Genomic DNA, 18,574 nt, shown 5'->3' on the forward strand with positions numbered 1-18,574 from the left:
TTCCAACTCATTTTCTGGGGTCTGCTAACAGTACTGCTTCCCAATGAAATGCTCCTCGTGATCTGGTAATCTCTAAAGTTTGTTGAGTAAATTTCTGTCTCCCAAAGGATGAGGCTATGGCTTTTACCCACATCACTGATACCACTGTGATTTGGGTGAAGTGATCCACAAAAGATTGTCCAAACATTTTGAGCCATTTCTCTTCTTTAGAGCACCTTCTGGGAATATAAGGAATGAAAGGAATAAGCTTTACTGCTTTTGTGTGCTGAGGTCTATCAAGCAACTGTTCCACATCCTTCCCTGCCCCCCTGTTTCAGTGGAGCATCTTTCCCAGGAGAAAGCCACAAGGACACTTCTCATGTCTTACCAGGGACAATCCTTACACATGACAGCTGCACAGGGGCTGGGGTGAGCCCTGCTCTCTCCCCAAAACAGCATTTTGTCTATTTTAGTCTGACTAGCAGAGTCAGCACTTTAGGAATGCCTATGTCATAGTTACATTGGTCTGATCCCTCCAGGCTGTGTCCTCAAGATTAATCCACCTACTTAAGTCTGACACAAGTTGACTGTGACAGGCCTTTGTGACAAAAAGCATTAAGTGACTATCCTCGTGTTGTTTGACATATGAGAGTCTCTTTAATATGTTGCTGTTGCAAAGGCAGCTATCATCCATGATGGTGCAGCCACAGTCCTGTTTCCAGGTAAATGGGGGATAAGTCCTATGCTCAGACTGGGTTAAATCCCTTGGCTATTCTTTGCTGGTTTGTAACTGATCTGTGTAGAGCTTCAGGGAGAAATTAGTGTAGGAGACTTTCCTCCTTCTTCCTGTGAATGTTCCAGCCCAATGACAGTGAAATGCTATCTTTAGGCTTTCTGAAACCCTGATTTAATGCTCAAGGTAATTTCTTTTACTTACCTGAAATAAAAAACCCTCCAAAAACCACCCACTATTCATTTTCCAAAATGATTGAATGTTCTTAAGCCTACCCAAAATAAAGCTGGCAATGACTACAGAGCTGAATGATGGAAAGTGTTATCCAGCCAGACCTCATTCCCAGTATGTTTGCTGACAGGTTGTAGTTCTTGAATGGTCTGAGCTGCAGGTCTCCAGGACACTTTGCTTTCAGCACAGCAGTAGAGCAGAACCTGGAGACTGTTTTAGAACCCTCATCATGCCTCATTATGATTGCACTTCAGTGTGAAAAATAATATATGTGATGTCAGGGAGTTTCTATGCTTTGTGCTGCCAGAGAAGCCAGTGGAAGTGGGAATCCAGAGCCCTTGGGACCTGGCCACCACACACAAAATGACATCCCTATGTCAGCTCCCTGCCAAAGCTGCTTCTGGCTGTTGCAGGTCAGATGCCAGCACAACCAGACCTAAAATGGAATTGAAATTTTAAATAATGATAGCCTCAATTTAACATGGTTCTTAAATATTTTCATAACTTTAGCACATCAGTAATATGATGGAACTTTAAGCTTAGTTATCTATATACACAGCAAGAGATTTTCAGTCTTATTTTATCTGAAAAACTGACCATGACAAACGTGGAAAAGAGACGGAAAATGGTTGGTAATGCATCAAGTTGCATCTTCCACTGATTTTCAAGTGTGTATGTGTGTATATATAATTATAAATTACAAATAAAAATGTTTTGGCTCTAAGTGCTCATATCCTGTGTCAAACTGGATCCTGAATGCATCTCATGACATGGCTGAGGCATGAAAGCATTTCTGGAGATGTTATCTAAGTGACAGTTGTGCTTTCATTTTATTTGCTAACTACATACACTTAATACACTATCTTTTCTGGGTAGCCATGTAGACTGCTAAGTTTATTCCTCTCCTTGCTGTAGAATTACATCTAGCCAGATGCATTACCAGTTTCACAACCAATTACTAACCCGAGGTCTGTGTTTGGCACAACACAACCCACTGAAACACAGCATCCTCGACTTCTCAAATAAAGAACTGCAAAGGAGAGACCTTTTCTTGCAGAAACTCTGAAACAGAAGTTAACTTTATTTGTTCTGTAGAAGGTGCACTTGACGTGATGGTGTCAATTCAGTGGTAACTGGACCTTCAACAGCCTCTTTCCCCTTTAGCTCAAGAGGCATCATTGCAACCCAGTGAGTTGCACTTCTCCAAAGGGATTGAGGGCTGCATGCTGGAGACTTTCTCCACCAGCAGCCCTGACAATGCCTGGACAGAGCACCATATTAGGCAGCAGGCCGTGGGGAATGCCATGTGGGGACTCCAGGGACATGCCTCCTGGGCAAGGAGCACGGCCATGAGCTGCTGGTTGAGTGTGCAGAGCCCTGTCCTGGCTGACAAGCCTGTTGCAGAGGTCAGCCAGGGAGGGCTATCATTCTTTGGGGAGGTGGAAACTACTTGGAGCTATTAATGTTTTTTTTCCTGGCTGTCCTCAGGAATGGAACTGTAAGGCAGCCATGACCATGAAAGGGGCTGCACATAGCCAAAAGATTATGTTGAAGTATCTCCCATGTCTCTGACACCCCCAGGGCCTGGAACTGTCCTCTTTCCCTTTTTTCTTCCTATGTTATACTTCAGGTCTCTCCTTTGAGCTCCATTCTTGCCTCAGTTTTCTTAGCAATAACCTGAACAGCCTTGCATTATGGTTTAGGAAACAAACCACTGACTGCTTGCTCTGGCTTCAGTCATCATCCCATCACAGAATTGAAGAATAGCTGAGGTTGGAAAGGACCTTGGAATATGGACCTTTGGAGATAGTCCAGTTCAAGCTCTCTGCTAGGGACAGGGTCCAACAGAGTGGGTTGCCTGGCAGAGTGCTCAGGTTTTGAATGTCTCCTTTTGTTGTCTGCGTGCATGAGATGAGGTTTAGACTGTAACAATAATAATGTTTCAGGTGTGGTCTGTGCCACAGACTTCAGCCAACATCTGTGCTGGGTGAGGCAGGACTTGGGTGGGAGATGTGTGACTGCTGAGCAGCATTACAGTGTTGGTGAACCCAGGTGAACCTTTCAAAATGAAAGGAAAATTCAAGGCAAGTACCTCAAAAGTCTCATGAGCTTTTCATCTAAGAGTGGAAAGTGCTTTATTTGTTGAGTTTTTAATTGTAAATTTGTAACTCTTACTGGTGAGCCAGGGAGAATTTTCTAATTTGGTGTTCATAAGAATACTCCCTGTTTCTATCTATTATATTTCATGAGGAAAATTATACAATCAATAATTTTCTGCTATTACTTTTCCATGCAAGAAACATATTCCATGCCACAACAATGTCTCAGTGGAATATTTTACTCTCAGTGGAAACAGTGAAAAATGTCACAGAAGTAAAGCAAATAGGTTCCAAGACATAGTCTCTGTGAAGCAATTTTCACATGAAAACATGAAAAACATTGAAACAAACAATGAAAACATTTCACATTTTTCTAGTCCACAAAACAAAACCTAGTATGTCAGTAATTAGACCAAAAGAAATAGATTGCTATGAGTAAAGGTATTTCATTATTTTCACACTCAGTGTGCTGGTCTTTAATATACTTCCTTCCATTCTGTGCAAAGGGTGCCATGATCAGAACACACAACACAGGCTCTTTCCAGGATTGTTGTTGTATCTGTTTATGTGACTGGAAGTTCCTAAGCCATACCAAATTCACACACTCATCTTAAAATTATATTTGCACTAAAAATACTCCTCCCTTTTAAAAATTAAATGGATTTATTAAGAATGAGGATTGTGTTTTAGTTATATATAGAGTGGGGTGTAAAGGAATAGCCTTACCAGCATTTCTGTGACAGAGATTGAAATTTTATTCCTGAATGTGGCTTGAGGTGGAGTTCCATGGGTTAATGTTCACAACATGACAAAGGTTAGTAAGAACCATCTACTCTTACAGTTCAGGGTTTCAGCCTTTTAAATCTTTGCTTGTTAGAAGTAGCTAAACTGTAAGTCAGTGCTAGTGCCAGAAAATATTGTTGTTTTCAACCTGTCTAGACTCCTAAAGTTTTTAAATGTTGAAAATAAGCTTCTTTTTCTGTTTTAAAAATGTAGTTTGGTTAGTCAACTTGTTCTTATGTTTTTTAGATGGGAGAACATGTCACCCCAAAAGGAAAACATTTAAATAGGATAAAAAACCTGGTTTCTGTATGACACATTGGAAAGGGAAGTGATTTACTTTAAAAATCATCACTGAAAGAAAGAAAACCCAAACATACTGCAGGTCCTATTCAGAGCAACCAAACTGGGGGTTTTTTGTTTTTTTTTACTTGCCTCTTGCACTGAACATTGAACTCTATATCTAATGGTATGGTGAAAATGAGATGGAGGTCTCTGGATTCACTCTGTGTGATCCCCTAAGTTAATGAATCCATTGTACTTCACAGTTAAAGTCATATATTATATAATTGCGTGAAAATTTTGTTTAATTTTGCACATGATCTTATCAGTCTCTGAACTACCTGAAAATAAGCTGTGGACAGGTAGAGGTCAATCTCTTCTCCTAAGTAACAAGTGATAGTGCAAGAGGAAATGGCCTTAAATTACACCAGGGGAGGTTGAGATGGGATATTAGGAAAAATTTCATCACCGGAAGGGTTGTTGAGCACTGGAACAGGCTGCCTAGACAAGTGCACTCAGTACATTCCTGGAGGAATTTAAAAGATGTGTAAATGTGGTTCTTGGAGATGGGTTTAGTGGTGACTTGGCAGTGCTGGGTTAGTGGCTGGACTCAATGATGTTAGAGATCTTTTCCAACCTAAAATATTCTATGTTTCTATGAATCTTATCTATCTCCACACAAACAATTTCACTAACTTCTCTTTGCACAGCAACAGCTTTAGATCTCTGACCTTGTCACTCTGAAGTTGTCACATGTTATGTGTGAAAGCAAAATAAATTTCACAACTGCATTCAAATATTAAAGAACTCAAAGTTAACAAACGTGTACCAAATGTATGCAAAATATTTGCTTGCATTTGAAGCTCAATATCTCTCTTCTTTCCTCATTTTTCAGAGACTGAAAATGAAAGTGCACCGCCACCTCCAGGTTAGTGTAGAAAATGCTGATTTGAGCTGTGGCACTAACAACAGCTGCATGAGACTAGATACTGCATAGCCATAACATGGTTTGTGTCCCTTGTCTCTTTGAAGTAAAGAGACAGTAAGAAAAGTAAAAAAAGCCTGCCCAAGTAAGATATCCTCACTTCACTTTGCCTGAATACTGAATTTTCAGACTCAATTTTTGTGAGTAACTAGGTCTTTGCTTAATATTGTGCATGTCCTTCAGAATGCAGGTAAATTATGGCTGCTTAAACTATGTGGTTAAATTTTGCTGTTCTCTTTGATGCTGGGCAGCATCTATTTACCAAAACACCCCTTTTCATTTCACCTTAAAGGTACATTGTGAGTAAAGTTGCCAGAACCAAGCATGGGATTAATTTCACTTACTTTTAGCCCTTTGAAAATTATGTATCATGTCTAAATAAACAGCTCCACCTCTGACCAGGGCAGCACATCCTGGGTCACACATGCTCATCCAGTGGGCATTTCCCAGGTAACCCATCTAAAATGTCACTAGATTTGGTAGGTTTTATTCTCTGTATAGCCACTTAAACAGCAATTCCAAACAGAATAAATATCCTACAATCTGCCTTTATTTACTGTCTTGGTAACTGGCTTTTAAAAAGGCTGATTCAAGATGTCTTTGTTTCAACAATACACTCTTTGATTAACAAATTACAAAGCTATCATTTGCCACAAGGAGTTTCATGGTTTAATTATCCACATATTATTTTTATGTGATGAACTCTTTCATATTTCATATATTTGTAAGGAAAGTTAATTGGTTTTTAATTAATGATATTTTACTCAACCATAAAATTTGTACAGTTAATATTAAACTAATTAATTTCACCCTTAGGGTCTTACCTGATATACTTTGTACTTGAATTCATGTTTTTAATCAGTCTTAACTTTCAAGTAGAACTGAAATGAGAAACAGCTATTTTATACGGAAAGGATCTTTGAAGCATTACATTAAAAACATCTATTAACATTTTCAAATAATTACCAGTTCTTTTCTATTTAAAAACACAGGATAAATACAAAATCACTTCTAGAACCTCCTTTCTTTTCTCCTTACCTGTTTTTCTTCTGAAAAATGAGTAGGGTGTCATTAGGCCTTTATGGTTAGGCAGAGACCAAACTGGGATATTTTCAAGCTGGACGTGCCAGTCACTTCCAGCTTCCTTCTGCCTGACTCAAGATGCTGTCATCTTGGATTATCAAGTGCTAATACACAAAGAGGGAAGTTGGCTTCAAGATTCCAAATTTTGTAGCTTACAAATATTTTATTGGATGTACTCAAACATCTTGAACTGCACCAGGAAATTTTTGGGAATTATGAGACATCTTTCCAGATTTCAATGTCAAGCCACAAGTGTGGAACATTTTGGCTGAAGTAGTTTTCAAATGTAGACATGTTGACCTGTCACAAACAGTGAAGTTTCCTGATCCCAGTTCCTACTGGGAAAAGAAAGTGTTACTGTAGCAAGAGTTCCATTAAAAAGGAGTATCTGGCCAAGATGGACAACCTGACAACTGGAGCTGGGGAATTTGGGGAATCCAGACAGAAGCATCCATGAGTCTGTCGCAGTCCAGAATGTGGAGTTTCCTTATAAGTTTCAGCTTTAATTTTCATAGTTACTGTGGTTGCACACATGTGAACAAGAAATAGGATAATCAGAGTATCAACTGGCTCTTGCAGATGTTTTCTCCATGGAACAAAAATTTTCTTATTTGAAGACAGCACACTTCATGGGATTTGACAAGATTCTAGATTGAGTGAAAGAGGAAACAAAAAACAATAGGAATCCTATCAAATCCTGAGAAAGTGTGGAAATTGTTGTTTTGTTCAAAGCACAGTCAAAGTTTTCTCATACAGATGAGGTCAAAAATAATTCACATTCCCCTGCTCAGAGTAGAGGACAGGCTGGCAGTTCTGATCAAGAAAACTAAACACAAGTAGTCTTGGCAAGACTATGTTGATAATGGTGAAGATGATGATAAAGAATTAAACAACTTCCTCAGTACACTCTCTCTGTACTTTTTTTTAAGGATCAACTGAGTGGCAGTAACTCATGTCTGATCAAATTCCTTTCCAATTAACAGTAATATGTAACTCATTTCAAAGGCTTTTGAGAATTAGCCCAAGAACAAGAGACCAACATCTGCTGTTTCTAAAAAACCCAGCATTTTTCTTTCACTGAGTCCAGGAACATCAATCTTACATGATTTGTTCAAAACATAGAAATTGCATTGGTATGCAAAGGTTGTAAAATGTATTATGGGATTGCAATTCTATATTACATATACATGTATATCAATCATTCTTAATGTTGTTTTTACAATACTAGAAGAACCTGCATTTTTTAATGCTGTGTAAGTCTTTCTTTCTACTTTAAGATCCTCTCAAAACTATAATTGTATTTCCTACACAGAACAAACAGCACCACAAGAGGGGGGAAATGAAAAGGGTAAAGGTAAGTCTGAAACTATACTTTAAAAATGGGCAGGAAAGAAAACATTCCTAAATGCTGCTCTGTTGCTGGATTGTTCGAGCTTTAATTCAAAATTGTGGTGCTAAATTTTAGAATTTAAATTTTAGAAGTGTGATGTGAGGCTTGCTAGATCCTATTTCTGCATGACTTAACTAGCACAAGGAATTTATGATACTCATTAATATCTTCAAAAATTCTGCAAACCAGACTGATATTTTAGCATCAGTATTTATATTGACTGTTCAATTAATGGATCAAATTACAAGTGATTTGCATGAGCAGAAAGCTGTGCTTGAATGAGCCTGACCAAGCTTGCTAAAACTCAGATAATGTGAACATTGGTTGCTTTTAAATAAAGTGGACAGTGTGCCACAGCCACTCTAAACTGTTTCTGTTCTACAAGAGAAACTTGACATTTTACCATTTAGAAAGCTCCATAGATTTTTTCGTCTGAAATTAAAAATCACACTTTCATCTTTCTGTCCTCATTGAGAGCCCAGCAGGAGAGCTCTTAACAGGTTCTGAAGATTGTGTTTGAGGACTGTCTGCTGTGAACAAATAGATAACTGTTCCACTAGCAATGCATGCAAAAATCACCTCCAGTTTTAATACATATTTTTGTGCTGCTGAGATTAGATTCTAGCTCTGTTGTCAATTCTTCTGGTGAGGAGGATGCATTTTGAGGGAACTGGGCCAAATTCCTCTGCTTTTTGTAGGAGCCCTGTCAAAATAGAAATCAAACACCCTATCAGGTTATTTTGAAAATAATAATATCTTTTTAAAAACTTAATTCTGATCAAATGCTAAAGCAGACCAAGATATGTTTACAACTGACACAATGCTTGCTTTTCATCTGGCATAGTTATGTTTTTTCATGGCAAATCAAGAAATGGCTTGCTTGAAAATGTATTCTGGCTTATGGTGTCTTCCAAAAAAATCTTGCCTTTTACACAGACTGGATGCATACTTGATACTTGCAGATTTATTTGGCAAAGGCATGCATGGCTATTTTCTCAGCAGAGTCAAAATATAAACACTAAGAATGTGTGATTCAAGTACCCTTTTGAAAATAAAAATGCTGAGCCAGGCTTCAGTGCATGCTATTTTGCCAGTTATCCTTGCATTGAGCAATTATTTTGACACACAAAATTTTGTGTGAGTAATCAAATCTGTCAGCTTGGTAATGGAAATGCAATTCAGAAATAATTTGCATGCCTAATGATAGGAAAAAAGATGAAGGTCTTGCCTCAAGCTATTCCCACAGTTAGTTCTGCTTGCTTTAATTTGGATATGAGAGAAATGTTTGTTCCCAAACTGAACATGAATGGTGAATTTTTTCACTGCTTACAAGCCCACATTTCACTGAATAAAAATGAAAACATGGCAGGTAACTTATCCAGAACTTCTATTATCTTCTTACACATTATTATATTTCTGTTTTGAATTTAGTGAAGGACACAAGTATTTTCTAGGAAAAATATTCCTCCTGAGAGAAACCTCTCAGTGCTAGGAGGATATTACTACCAAAAAATATTGTTTGAGATCCTAATATGGAAAAAGTTCCCAATTTCAGTCCATGGTGGCAGCTTTTACCTCTGGAAAAATTCCAATGGAAGTCTGATTATTAATATGTAGATGACCTTCTGGCATGCTTCAGTGAAGTTTTCACCTCTGCAAAGCAAAGCAGATATCATTGACAGACACTCAGTAGTAATACTTCCAAAAATTAGTTACAGTCCAGTTGTTCCTATCAGCTCTTGTTTTATTGCAGAGTGTCACCAAGAAAGGGAAAACATTTTCATAGAGTGATTCCTTCAGGTTTGTGTGCCAGGAAAAAATTAAATCTTTATAATGGTGAGCATAATTCACAAGAAGGGAAAAGGTTCCATTCTTCCAACCTGTCCAAAATCATTTACACTGGAAAATTAACAGTTCAGCAAGGAAATTCTGATAGAACCAGTTAGATGCAAGCTTTTATACAAGCTATATGTAAAATACTTTCTGCAGCTTCAGAAGTTGCAGATTTGGGTACTTCCCTGCATGGGAAAGAGATGGGAAACATTTAATATCTGAATTCCACAGAGTTATGCAATACTTGTGTGCCAGCAGTTGTGGCCTGTTTGCTGATAATTTATGAGATAGACTGTAGGCACTGAAATGGGACTGTGGTGGAACCTGGCATCCAGGAAAGAAACCTTGGTAGTCCATGTAAGTCCCATAGTCCATCATTTTCACCTCATCCCTCATAGAAAAAAAATAATAACAGACATTAGGAAGATAGAGCATACCTATCTGTGTGTCTGCTTTGCTGTTCTATTTCTTTTTATTGTCTGTGTGAAATTACATATTTATATTCCTTTGTGTTCACTGCAAAGTTATGAAATGAAAAACAGTGTGGTAAATTCTTTGTGTCTCATGGGATTTTTCTGTAAATTAGTAGCTCAGAGCAGTAAATATAAAATTTCCTTTCATAAAATAAATCAGTTTAAAAATACCTATAATTATGTAAAAAATTAGGATATTATGTGATCATCCATTTTATTTTCAGACAAAAAAGTGAATCAGCATAAATTCCTCCAAATTTACTACATTATCTTATATTCATTCCATTTAAATGCTCCTGTCTTCGTTTTTAATTTTAGCATCATCTTACAGATTGAATATGTTATAATTTTTTCCCCACTTGCTGGAATAATAATCAAATTTTAATATCAATTTGCTCATTCCTGTTTTTAGGTCCCATCCATCCATTCAGAGAGCTACTAAAATTTCTGTATATTTTACTGATACCTTTCCTCTAGGTTTCTTCCAACCATCTACTAAAACCTTCATTGCATGTGTCATCCTTGTATTTTTCCAAGGTTTCACTTATCCATTCATCTCCTACTAAAACTTTTCCTCTGTGGGTGTGTACTTCATTTGCCATTTCCAAAGTCCCAAGTCCCCTTGATGAGACTGCTGAACTCCCTTTGAAATTCAGAAATATACAATTATTAGGGTTTTGCCATTTCTGCACAATATTAAGTTTGTCAACAATGTGGCTGATGGCAATACAGCTTTTATTTTGTGTGGGATGTTTCAGATCAGGGGAAAGTAGGTCTAAAATTCTTGATACCAGCAGCACCTATATAAATCAGTAACTGTCTTTTTTTTTGGACAGATTTTTCTACATTTGCTGTGCCAGCAGTCAGAAATTTTAATGTTAAGGCTTCTTTGGAGATAAGAAATATTCTTTCATCCAACAAGAATCTATTCCTGATGCAGCTCAGTCTGCTCCACAGTTAATGTTATCATTTAGAAACAAGAAAAACATAAATACCCTGCCTGTTAATGAGAGTGTGCCACAGACAAAGAATAAAGATGGAGTAATGCATCTTATCAGCCTACTGTCAAATGAATAATTTCCCCATACCAAACCCATGCAACAGATTGAAAAATATATTGCATTAAAAGTTTACTTACAGAAGATAAGGGTAGTGAATTAATGGCTGCTGACAGATCTGGTGTTTTTGCTGGTTTTGTTATCTTCAAGTAGACTTTATTGCTAGCATGAACTATCATTCATCACAGAAACTGAATTGGCCATTTTGTCCTAGAAGCCTGAGACAGAAGGAGGGATGGATTGATAATTACCCATTTATCAGAGCAATTCCTTCAGCATGTACTGTTTTCATACTCTCCATTTCTAAAACATTAAATTGAGCTTTCATCTTGATACTACTGACATGTTTGTTTGTTTCTTTCGTTTGTCTTTGATGTTAATGTTTTGTTTAAAAAATGATCAATTACCCTGGAAAAGCCCCAGCAATCCCTCTGCAAAACTAATAACTTCTTTTGGGTTTTTTTTTTTTTTTGTTTTTCAAATGATTAAATGAAAGAGAAATCTGAGTGGTCCTTGCATAATTTGATTATCATATATCACCATGTAGGATACATCACATCAAATGTTTTACGCTGGTCTTAAATATTTTTTTCAGCCAAATGGCTCTTTGAGCCATCATCAGTCACAATGGTGACATCCTTGGCAAAAACTGCTCAAAGTACACTTAATGCTTCCATGAAATATGGAGAAATATTTGCAGTGGAAGCACATAGACTTGCATCCATTTAGTTGCTAATGCAGGATGTTAAAACATTTGGCATGACTTAATCATCACTGTGCTTTTACTGAAAATCAACATTTTCAACATCTGCTTATGGCATCGGATGATGCAGGTCATGAGAACTGCTCCAGTATTCTTTTTTTTTTCCTATGAATAAGAAAATATATTTGCAAGCTAACACATTAATCCTTCATGTGTAGACATACCTTTTACCACTCTTATCCTCCTCCCAATGGATCTTTAAAATAAGTTTGATGAATCATTAAAGAGGAATGAGTAAAATATTATGGAAAAGTAGATAAATTCTATTAACAGACTTTTAATTACCCTTCAGTGGTTAAACAAATCCAAAAATTCAGTATTTCCAGTGTTTATGAAAATGCAACTACATGTCGTATGTGCTTTTGTCATACTTACTACATTTTTCCTTTAAAAATATAGATGAATTGTAATTTTAAGGTCAAAATCAAAAGATAAATTCAGATTTAATTTTTTCTTATAGAAACAGAAATATAAGATATAAAAAAATCCAACTTCCAAAAAAGCATCTTTATAGAAGCAAGTTAATATTTTTCCAAAGTTGCTTTTGTTTAACTCTGTTCTCCATTTTGAAATCTATGGATTATTTTCTGATAATGTATAAAAACATGTTATCTTCATATTACTAATGTCTTAAATTCTAAATATCTCTAGTTTATTTTTATCTTTCAAAGTATACCTTGGTTATTTTCCTTCTTTTTTACCATCAGGCTTTTAAAACATCAGGATTTTTTGCTTATTTTTATCAAAGCTGATCTCTGAGGTTTCTAGTAAACATCTAAAATCCAAAGAGACTTTTGTAAAGATGGTCTTTACCTTATTCTGGTTTTCCAATAATCCTGATTACAGTATTTCTGTTTAATGCCAGTTTCATGGTTTTCTCAAGTTTCAGTGTATTCTATATGGTTAAACATTTTGAAATACCTGGCTAACTATTGCTTGTAGTGGTTTAACACCTCATGAAAGCCAACTTTTAGTGTGATCAAAAGGAAAATCCAGCATGATGATAATAGTTCTTTCCTTATTTAAAATTATTCTCCTGTTGATATGAGGAAAAGCTGAGTTGTATATTCCTTGCACTTTAAATTAATATTATAGTCTAGAAATTACAAATAGAGAGGACTAGTTTTACTTTTTCATATCTTGATGTAATAATGCTGAATGCATATGTGGTGCACATTTTAATTGCAGACGTGGTCATCAGAGAAATGACATCTTCCTCAGGTTAGATATGTGATTCTCCTTCATTTCATTGTGGCTTTCTTACTGTAATTACTGTGGATTACATCTCTAACAAACAGAATCACTCTGCAGCTCTCATATAAACTCATGATTTAATCATAGATCACAGTCCACATCTCATTTTGTTTTTTACTTGCTTGAAACATCAAGGTTTACCATTTCAGCTACTGAATTATGCAAAGCTTTCCTCATCAGTTTGAAGCTTCCATTGTGAATGCTCCTGAATATTGCAATTTATTTCCCTTTCTTTTGCAGGTTTTACATTTTCATGTAGTTTTTTTAAAAGCAGATGATCGTCTGTGCTTTCAGTTTCTTCATGTGCTTTTTCATTTGTATTTCTTTTCACAGATGAAGATGACACCTCAGTTAGTACTCCACCAGCAGGTTAGGACTGTGATAGTGCTTTCAGTGTGTATGTATGTATGTATTTTTCTCTTGAATATTAATGAAGAAAAAGTCCAAACCAGCAGACTGAACTCAAAACATACAACTTAGAATTTTTTTTTAAGTGCCCTATATTTTATTAATTTCAGAAGTACAAGACCCTTATATCAGTTAAGTCCCTTTCCAGTCCTGTCTTGAGGTCTTTAGTAGATCTCCCAGTGGAAGGTAAAATATTGGTTAGTATATCCAAAAGCAACTCCAGATAAATAAGTATACTGTTTAAATTATCAAAATGCTGTCCCTCAGACAAATACTGAAGAATAGAAATTCATCTGTTACCTGGAACTACACAAATCATGGAAAGAACATCAGCCTCATGTTAGTTTCTTTCTAAAGATACTCTTGAATGAAATTAAACTAATTTGGATTTTTTTAGAGAAAAGTGGGGAAGATTTCTGGGGGATTTTCTTAGCTGTTCAGTTTTTTTTCTGGTATTCAAGTAGTTCCTCATGTATATGGTCCCAAATATTTAATCCAATTTTCTTGTATGAAGAATCAATGTTCTTCAAATCCCAGTGATCTGAGGTCAGTTAAGCTGTGATCTCTGAGCTGGTGTCATCTAAATTGCTCTTCCCTTTCAGATGGGATCTCTAAGCCAGCGGAAAGAAAAGATTCAGGTGAGACCTCCTGAGAAACATGATGAAATCCTACCAAAATTACATTAAAAAGTACTGTTTAAACTTTCTTTTTAAAAGATGATAGTTTATTTTCATCATTTAGGCAGTAGTAAACTATAGCTGTTGAAATGCTTCAAAGTACCAGGGCAAATGGGTTTGTAGCAGCTAGACCAGGAGTGAGAGAAGGCTGTGCTGCACAGAACAGGACATGTATAGCAGTGCTTGACACATACATACATACCTATCTATCTATAGCTGTTTCTGTATAGATAGATACATAGCTGTTCCATTCCTCCTCAGCCTACAGGAATTCCATCCCACATTCAGCCTCACCCGAATCCCACACACAGGTCCCAGAAGACTGTAGGAGAATGGCTTCTTCTCACACCTCCAAGGACGGTGGGGAAAACTTAGCAAAATCATCATAACCTCTTTCTTCCTACCCTGGCAGGTAACTCACATTGCACCCACTCTCATGGTTTCAGGATTTGCAGCCTCTGGAACAAAATGAGCAGCTGGTACTTCAACCATGGTTATAGACCTGGCATAGCCTCCTATGCCAGCCTGCCTCAAACCCACCTTCCCTTCTGCTTGTTTAATAAATAAGAAAATGTTAATACCTAAGGGTGATAATAATATATAGGTGTTCTTTTATGTGGTACCAAATTAATGACTCTGTGTAAGCTTTTTTCCATTTATTAATATCCTTTTTCCATTTCACCTCGTGGCATGTTAGGTTTGTTACTGCACGTGACCAGATCCTGTACTATCATCACTTCATCCTCTTCCCATCAGTAACCTTCACTTGTTCTCATGTTGTTTCCATATATTGCCATGTTATAGTGATATAATCTAAATGTTTAGATTATAGAGAGTATATATAGATGTGTATCTATATATATTTGGGTTCACTCATGTCTGTGCAATCATTTCATGTATGTGTGTATATATGTGTACATACATGTGTATATACGTAAATGTCTTTACCTGTGAGAAATATTGTACAAGCAGGTATACACAGAGGTGCTAGGCACACCACTCAAAACTGACTGAAGCACAAATATTTTATAGAATCAGTTTTAACCATGGTTTTACACAAGATGTAATGGCATAGCACAAAGCCAGGGCTGTCCAGATGAACAGAAATAGCAGAAGCACACAGCTGTCCTGGTACTGTGCTCTGCCCTGGGGAGACCACTCATTTGCTGCTTCTCTCAGTACTGTTGTTCCTTTCCAGTTCCAAAGTCCCAGTTTCCAGAAGAGAAGCTGCTCTGTCTGAACAAATTTCACAATCATTTCCACCTTGCAAACTACTTTTTCCATAGAATATTACATGATATGTATATGGCAGGGTATGGTATTCACTGATTCCCAAATCATGGTATTCATGGTAATCACTGATTCTCTGCTTCTGTCATGGCAGGAAAGAAAAAAGTTCAGAAGTGATCTTCATTCCTGCCCTACCTTGCAGACATAGAGGGAGAACCAGCTTGTACAATGGACTTAATTTGGGTTGAGAGAGATCCAGTGAAACTGTGCATCAAATGTGGGGATTTTTGTGCTTCTAGCTGTTTGTGTTTTCAGAACCTCCATCTCTTCTGAAAAACAAAGAGCTGACCTTTGTGCATCACCTCTGTAAAGCACTCATGGTTGAATGCTGGTGCCACTCAAGTTGCTCAGTGCCTGTCCTGGCTGATCAGGTTCCCCTCTCTTCCTCCCTGATAGTTTCATTTTCTGTCACCACAGAGGTAGCGTTCTTGCAGGAGCTGTACACAATGTGACAGCCAAGCAATGGATGTCAGTGTGAACAAAAGCTTACATGTCTTCCAGGACATCTGAAGAGAAAGGTCTAGGGCTAGAGAGTTTAGGAAGTTCAGGTAAGTGTACTTTGGAGGGAGTAAAGCACCCTCAGATGATTGATATTTCCCCCTCTCTCTGCATCTCAGTATGGTCTCTTGGAGAAGGAGCCCCAGAAGAGTCAGAAAAACGTGATGACTCCCAAAGATCCACTTTGTTCGTCGAGAAACCTCAGAGTGGAACAGTGAGTGTTGGTAAGTGCTTAGGAGGAAAACAAAAGCCACTCCCAGAGAGAGAGGCTGAGCTGGGAATGGTGTGTGCAGACTGTGTGGCACTCAGGTTCTGCCCTCAGCTGCAAGTACTGCCTCTGGTTTTAGCTGGATGTGAGCTCCACTCTGAAGGCAAAAGAACTGTATGGAGAGAAGCAAACCCCAATTGTTTAATGCAAGACCATAATTCGCTGAGCATAATGGCATGGGGTATAATTTCTGGAGAAGAAAGCTGCTTATAGTGATACTGTTGGCTCTACTGTTATTGACATATCGAGAAGATTTTGTGCAGGGCAGCAGAAGATCTTCCAGACCCAAAAACATTAACCTCTGCACCACTGCAGTACTTTAATATTCTGTGTGACTCCATCTGACCCTTAATGCTGTGGTAAAACACATGGAGGTTGAATGGAGCAGAAGTGGAAAAAACTTGTAGAGATGCAACTGACATGTTCCTCAACAGGTGCATTTCTCTTTTCTCTTCCTGAAAGGTGGGAATATTACGTTTATAGCTAAAGTAGAAGCCAAAGACCTTCTCCGAAAGCCAAATGTGAAGTGGTTTAAAGGAAAATGGATGGATCTGGCCAGTAAAGCAGGGAAGCACCTGCAGCTGAAGGAGTCCTTCGAGCGTCACACCAAGGTGTGTCCTTACTTTTCCTTCTTATGGGGGCAAAGCTCCAAAGACAGCTTAAAGATCTGTTTGAGACAACAGGTAGAAGTTCAAGGGCAGCAGTCTAACCCTGGCTTCCCCACACAGATTTCAGTGCTGATCTCTGACCCTCTGCTGAAGCATATTTTCTGCTCTCCCAGCACAGGACAAGTAATGGTGGGGAAATCAAAATTTTCCCGTGCCATTTCTGGGTTCCAGTTTCTTTTCAGAGCCCATTATTTGAGTTATTCCTTGTTTCTGAAATGCATATCTGAAAGACTCTTGTTTTAACCTGTGCTTTGTGCAAATGCATCCCCCACCTTACCTAACAACTTTGCTTGATTTTCAGATTCACACATTTGAGATGCAGATCATCAAAGCTAAGGAAAACTATGCAGGGAACTATCGCTGTGAAGTATCTTATAAGGACAAATTTGATAGCTGCTCTTTTGACCTGGAAGTCACTGGTAATGTTCCATTTGTATCTGTAAAGATTTATAAGATTTTTTGTTTGTTTATTTAATTTGAAATTATACTTCATTTTGTTCAGACTCTTTAAATGAAATAATACTTAAAGTGAACTTTTTTAGTATAGAGCTCTGAGAATTTTCTTTTAATTTATTGCCTAAATGAACATTGGTATAGATACCATATGAGGCATTTATGCAGAAATTAGAAAAAATCTGGAACATAAGACCAGCACTGAACTCAAATCAGGCTCTGGCACACAAAATCCAGTCAGCAGGGCAGGGGCCAGCCTGGATGCATCCATTCATTGTCTGTGGATCAGAACCATTTAATCTGATTCAGGCTGCCCTAAAGGGGTAATTCACACAAGGGGGATTCCTCCTTGCCCCAAGAATCCCCCAAGAATCAATGTGAGTCTGTAGAGGAGACTGCAGCTCTGCCTCTGTCTCCTTCCTCTGGTGCTCAGCATAGGAGAGAACACAAGATGCCAGCAGGGGAGAAAGCATAGCAGGTGAGAAGAGAAAATGGCCAGAGCCTGTGTATAAGGCAGGCAGGGGAATGGAGAGAAACATCAGAGAACCCATTTCCTATGCAGAACTGCAGAAAGTACTTCAGGGAAATGGTACCCTTAGCACTGAGCACCTTTGCAGGTACCAGAACCTAATGCCAAAAGGGAAGCACAAACGCTGTTCATTTAGCAGGAAACTCAACAAATTTCATATTCCAGATTGCACTGATTACATAAATTATTCAAATTATGTTTTTAATCCCTGTACTACCATTATTTCATAGAATCTTCCCAAGCTGCTCCATCCATTGACATCAGATCTGCTTTCAAGAGAAGGTAACTTCAGTGATTCTATCAAGCTCCTCCAAGTAATGGATGCTGGTAGCATGCACAGAATTTGTGTCAGACAATTGTATCAAGTGATTTATAAATCTGGTTTTTGTAAATATAGATCAAAGAAGTGGGATCTAGAGTAACTGGTGGTGTATAGAATGAAATAGTTCCAACCCATAGATAGTACATATGATATTAAATACCCCTACTGTGAAATTACAAGTGGCATTCATTTAAAGGAAGATTGAATATTTAAGTCAATTATATGTATGTTTCTTTGGAGGTTTTTAAAAATGAAATTTTATTCACTAAAATATTCTACTGCATGTTTCCTGAAAGCTGTCAGCCACAATATGAAAGTTCCTGGTCCCAGTCCTGCACTGATTAAAAGCAGAGAGAAAATTCACATTGATTTCAAGAGGACAGGATCTGGCTTTGTTACCTTACAGTAAACAGTAAATACCATCAGTAAGGAAAATCAAGCAGTATAGTAAAGAGAATGTAAGATTTACATTGTGTCCTAAGGTTTGTTACCTTTTTTATAAAGTAGCAATTCTAACC

At 37.5% G+C, this 18,574-nt stretch overlaps 1 protein-coding gene across 6 annotated transcripts in view; it reads left to right on the forward strand.

Annotated features, from left to right (window-relative positions):
• Positions 1-18,574, forward strand: part of MYBPC1 (myosin binding protein C1) — a 151,657-nt gene that overhangs the window by 14,850 nt on the left and 118,233 nt on the right. For 5 of the 6 annotated variants that reach the window (XR_013773940.1, XM_079303317.1, XM_079303318.1 and 2 more), the window contains exons 2-9: positions 5,000-5,032; positions 7,485-7,526; positions 13,277-13,312; positions 13,954-13,989; positions 15,936-16,040; positions 16,547-16,695; positions 17,054-17,171; positions 17,965-18,016. Coding sequence is in view for 5 of the 6 variants with exons in the window: in XM_079303317.1 (XP_079159443.1) it covers positions 5,000-5,032; positions 7,485-7,526; positions 13,277-13,312; positions 13,954-13,989; positions 15,936-16,040; positions 16,547-16,695; positions 17,054-17,171; positions 17,965-18,016 (571 nt within the window). In the remaining variant the exon portion in view is untranslated. The remainder of the gene's footprint in view (positions 1-4,999; positions 5,033-7,484; positions 7,527-13,276; positions 13,313-13,953; positions 13,990-15,935; positions 16,041-16,546; positions 16,696-17,053; positions 17,172-17,964; positions 18,017-18,574) is intronic. The other variant, XM_079303316.1, reaches the window with a different exon arrangement.

Source organism: Erithacus rubecula (genome assembly GCF_903797595.1).
Source record: "Erithacus rubecula genome assembly, chromosome: 4".
Lineage (NCBI taxonomy): Eukaryota > Metazoa > Chordata > Aves > Passeriformes > Muscicapidae > Erithacus > Erithacus rubecula.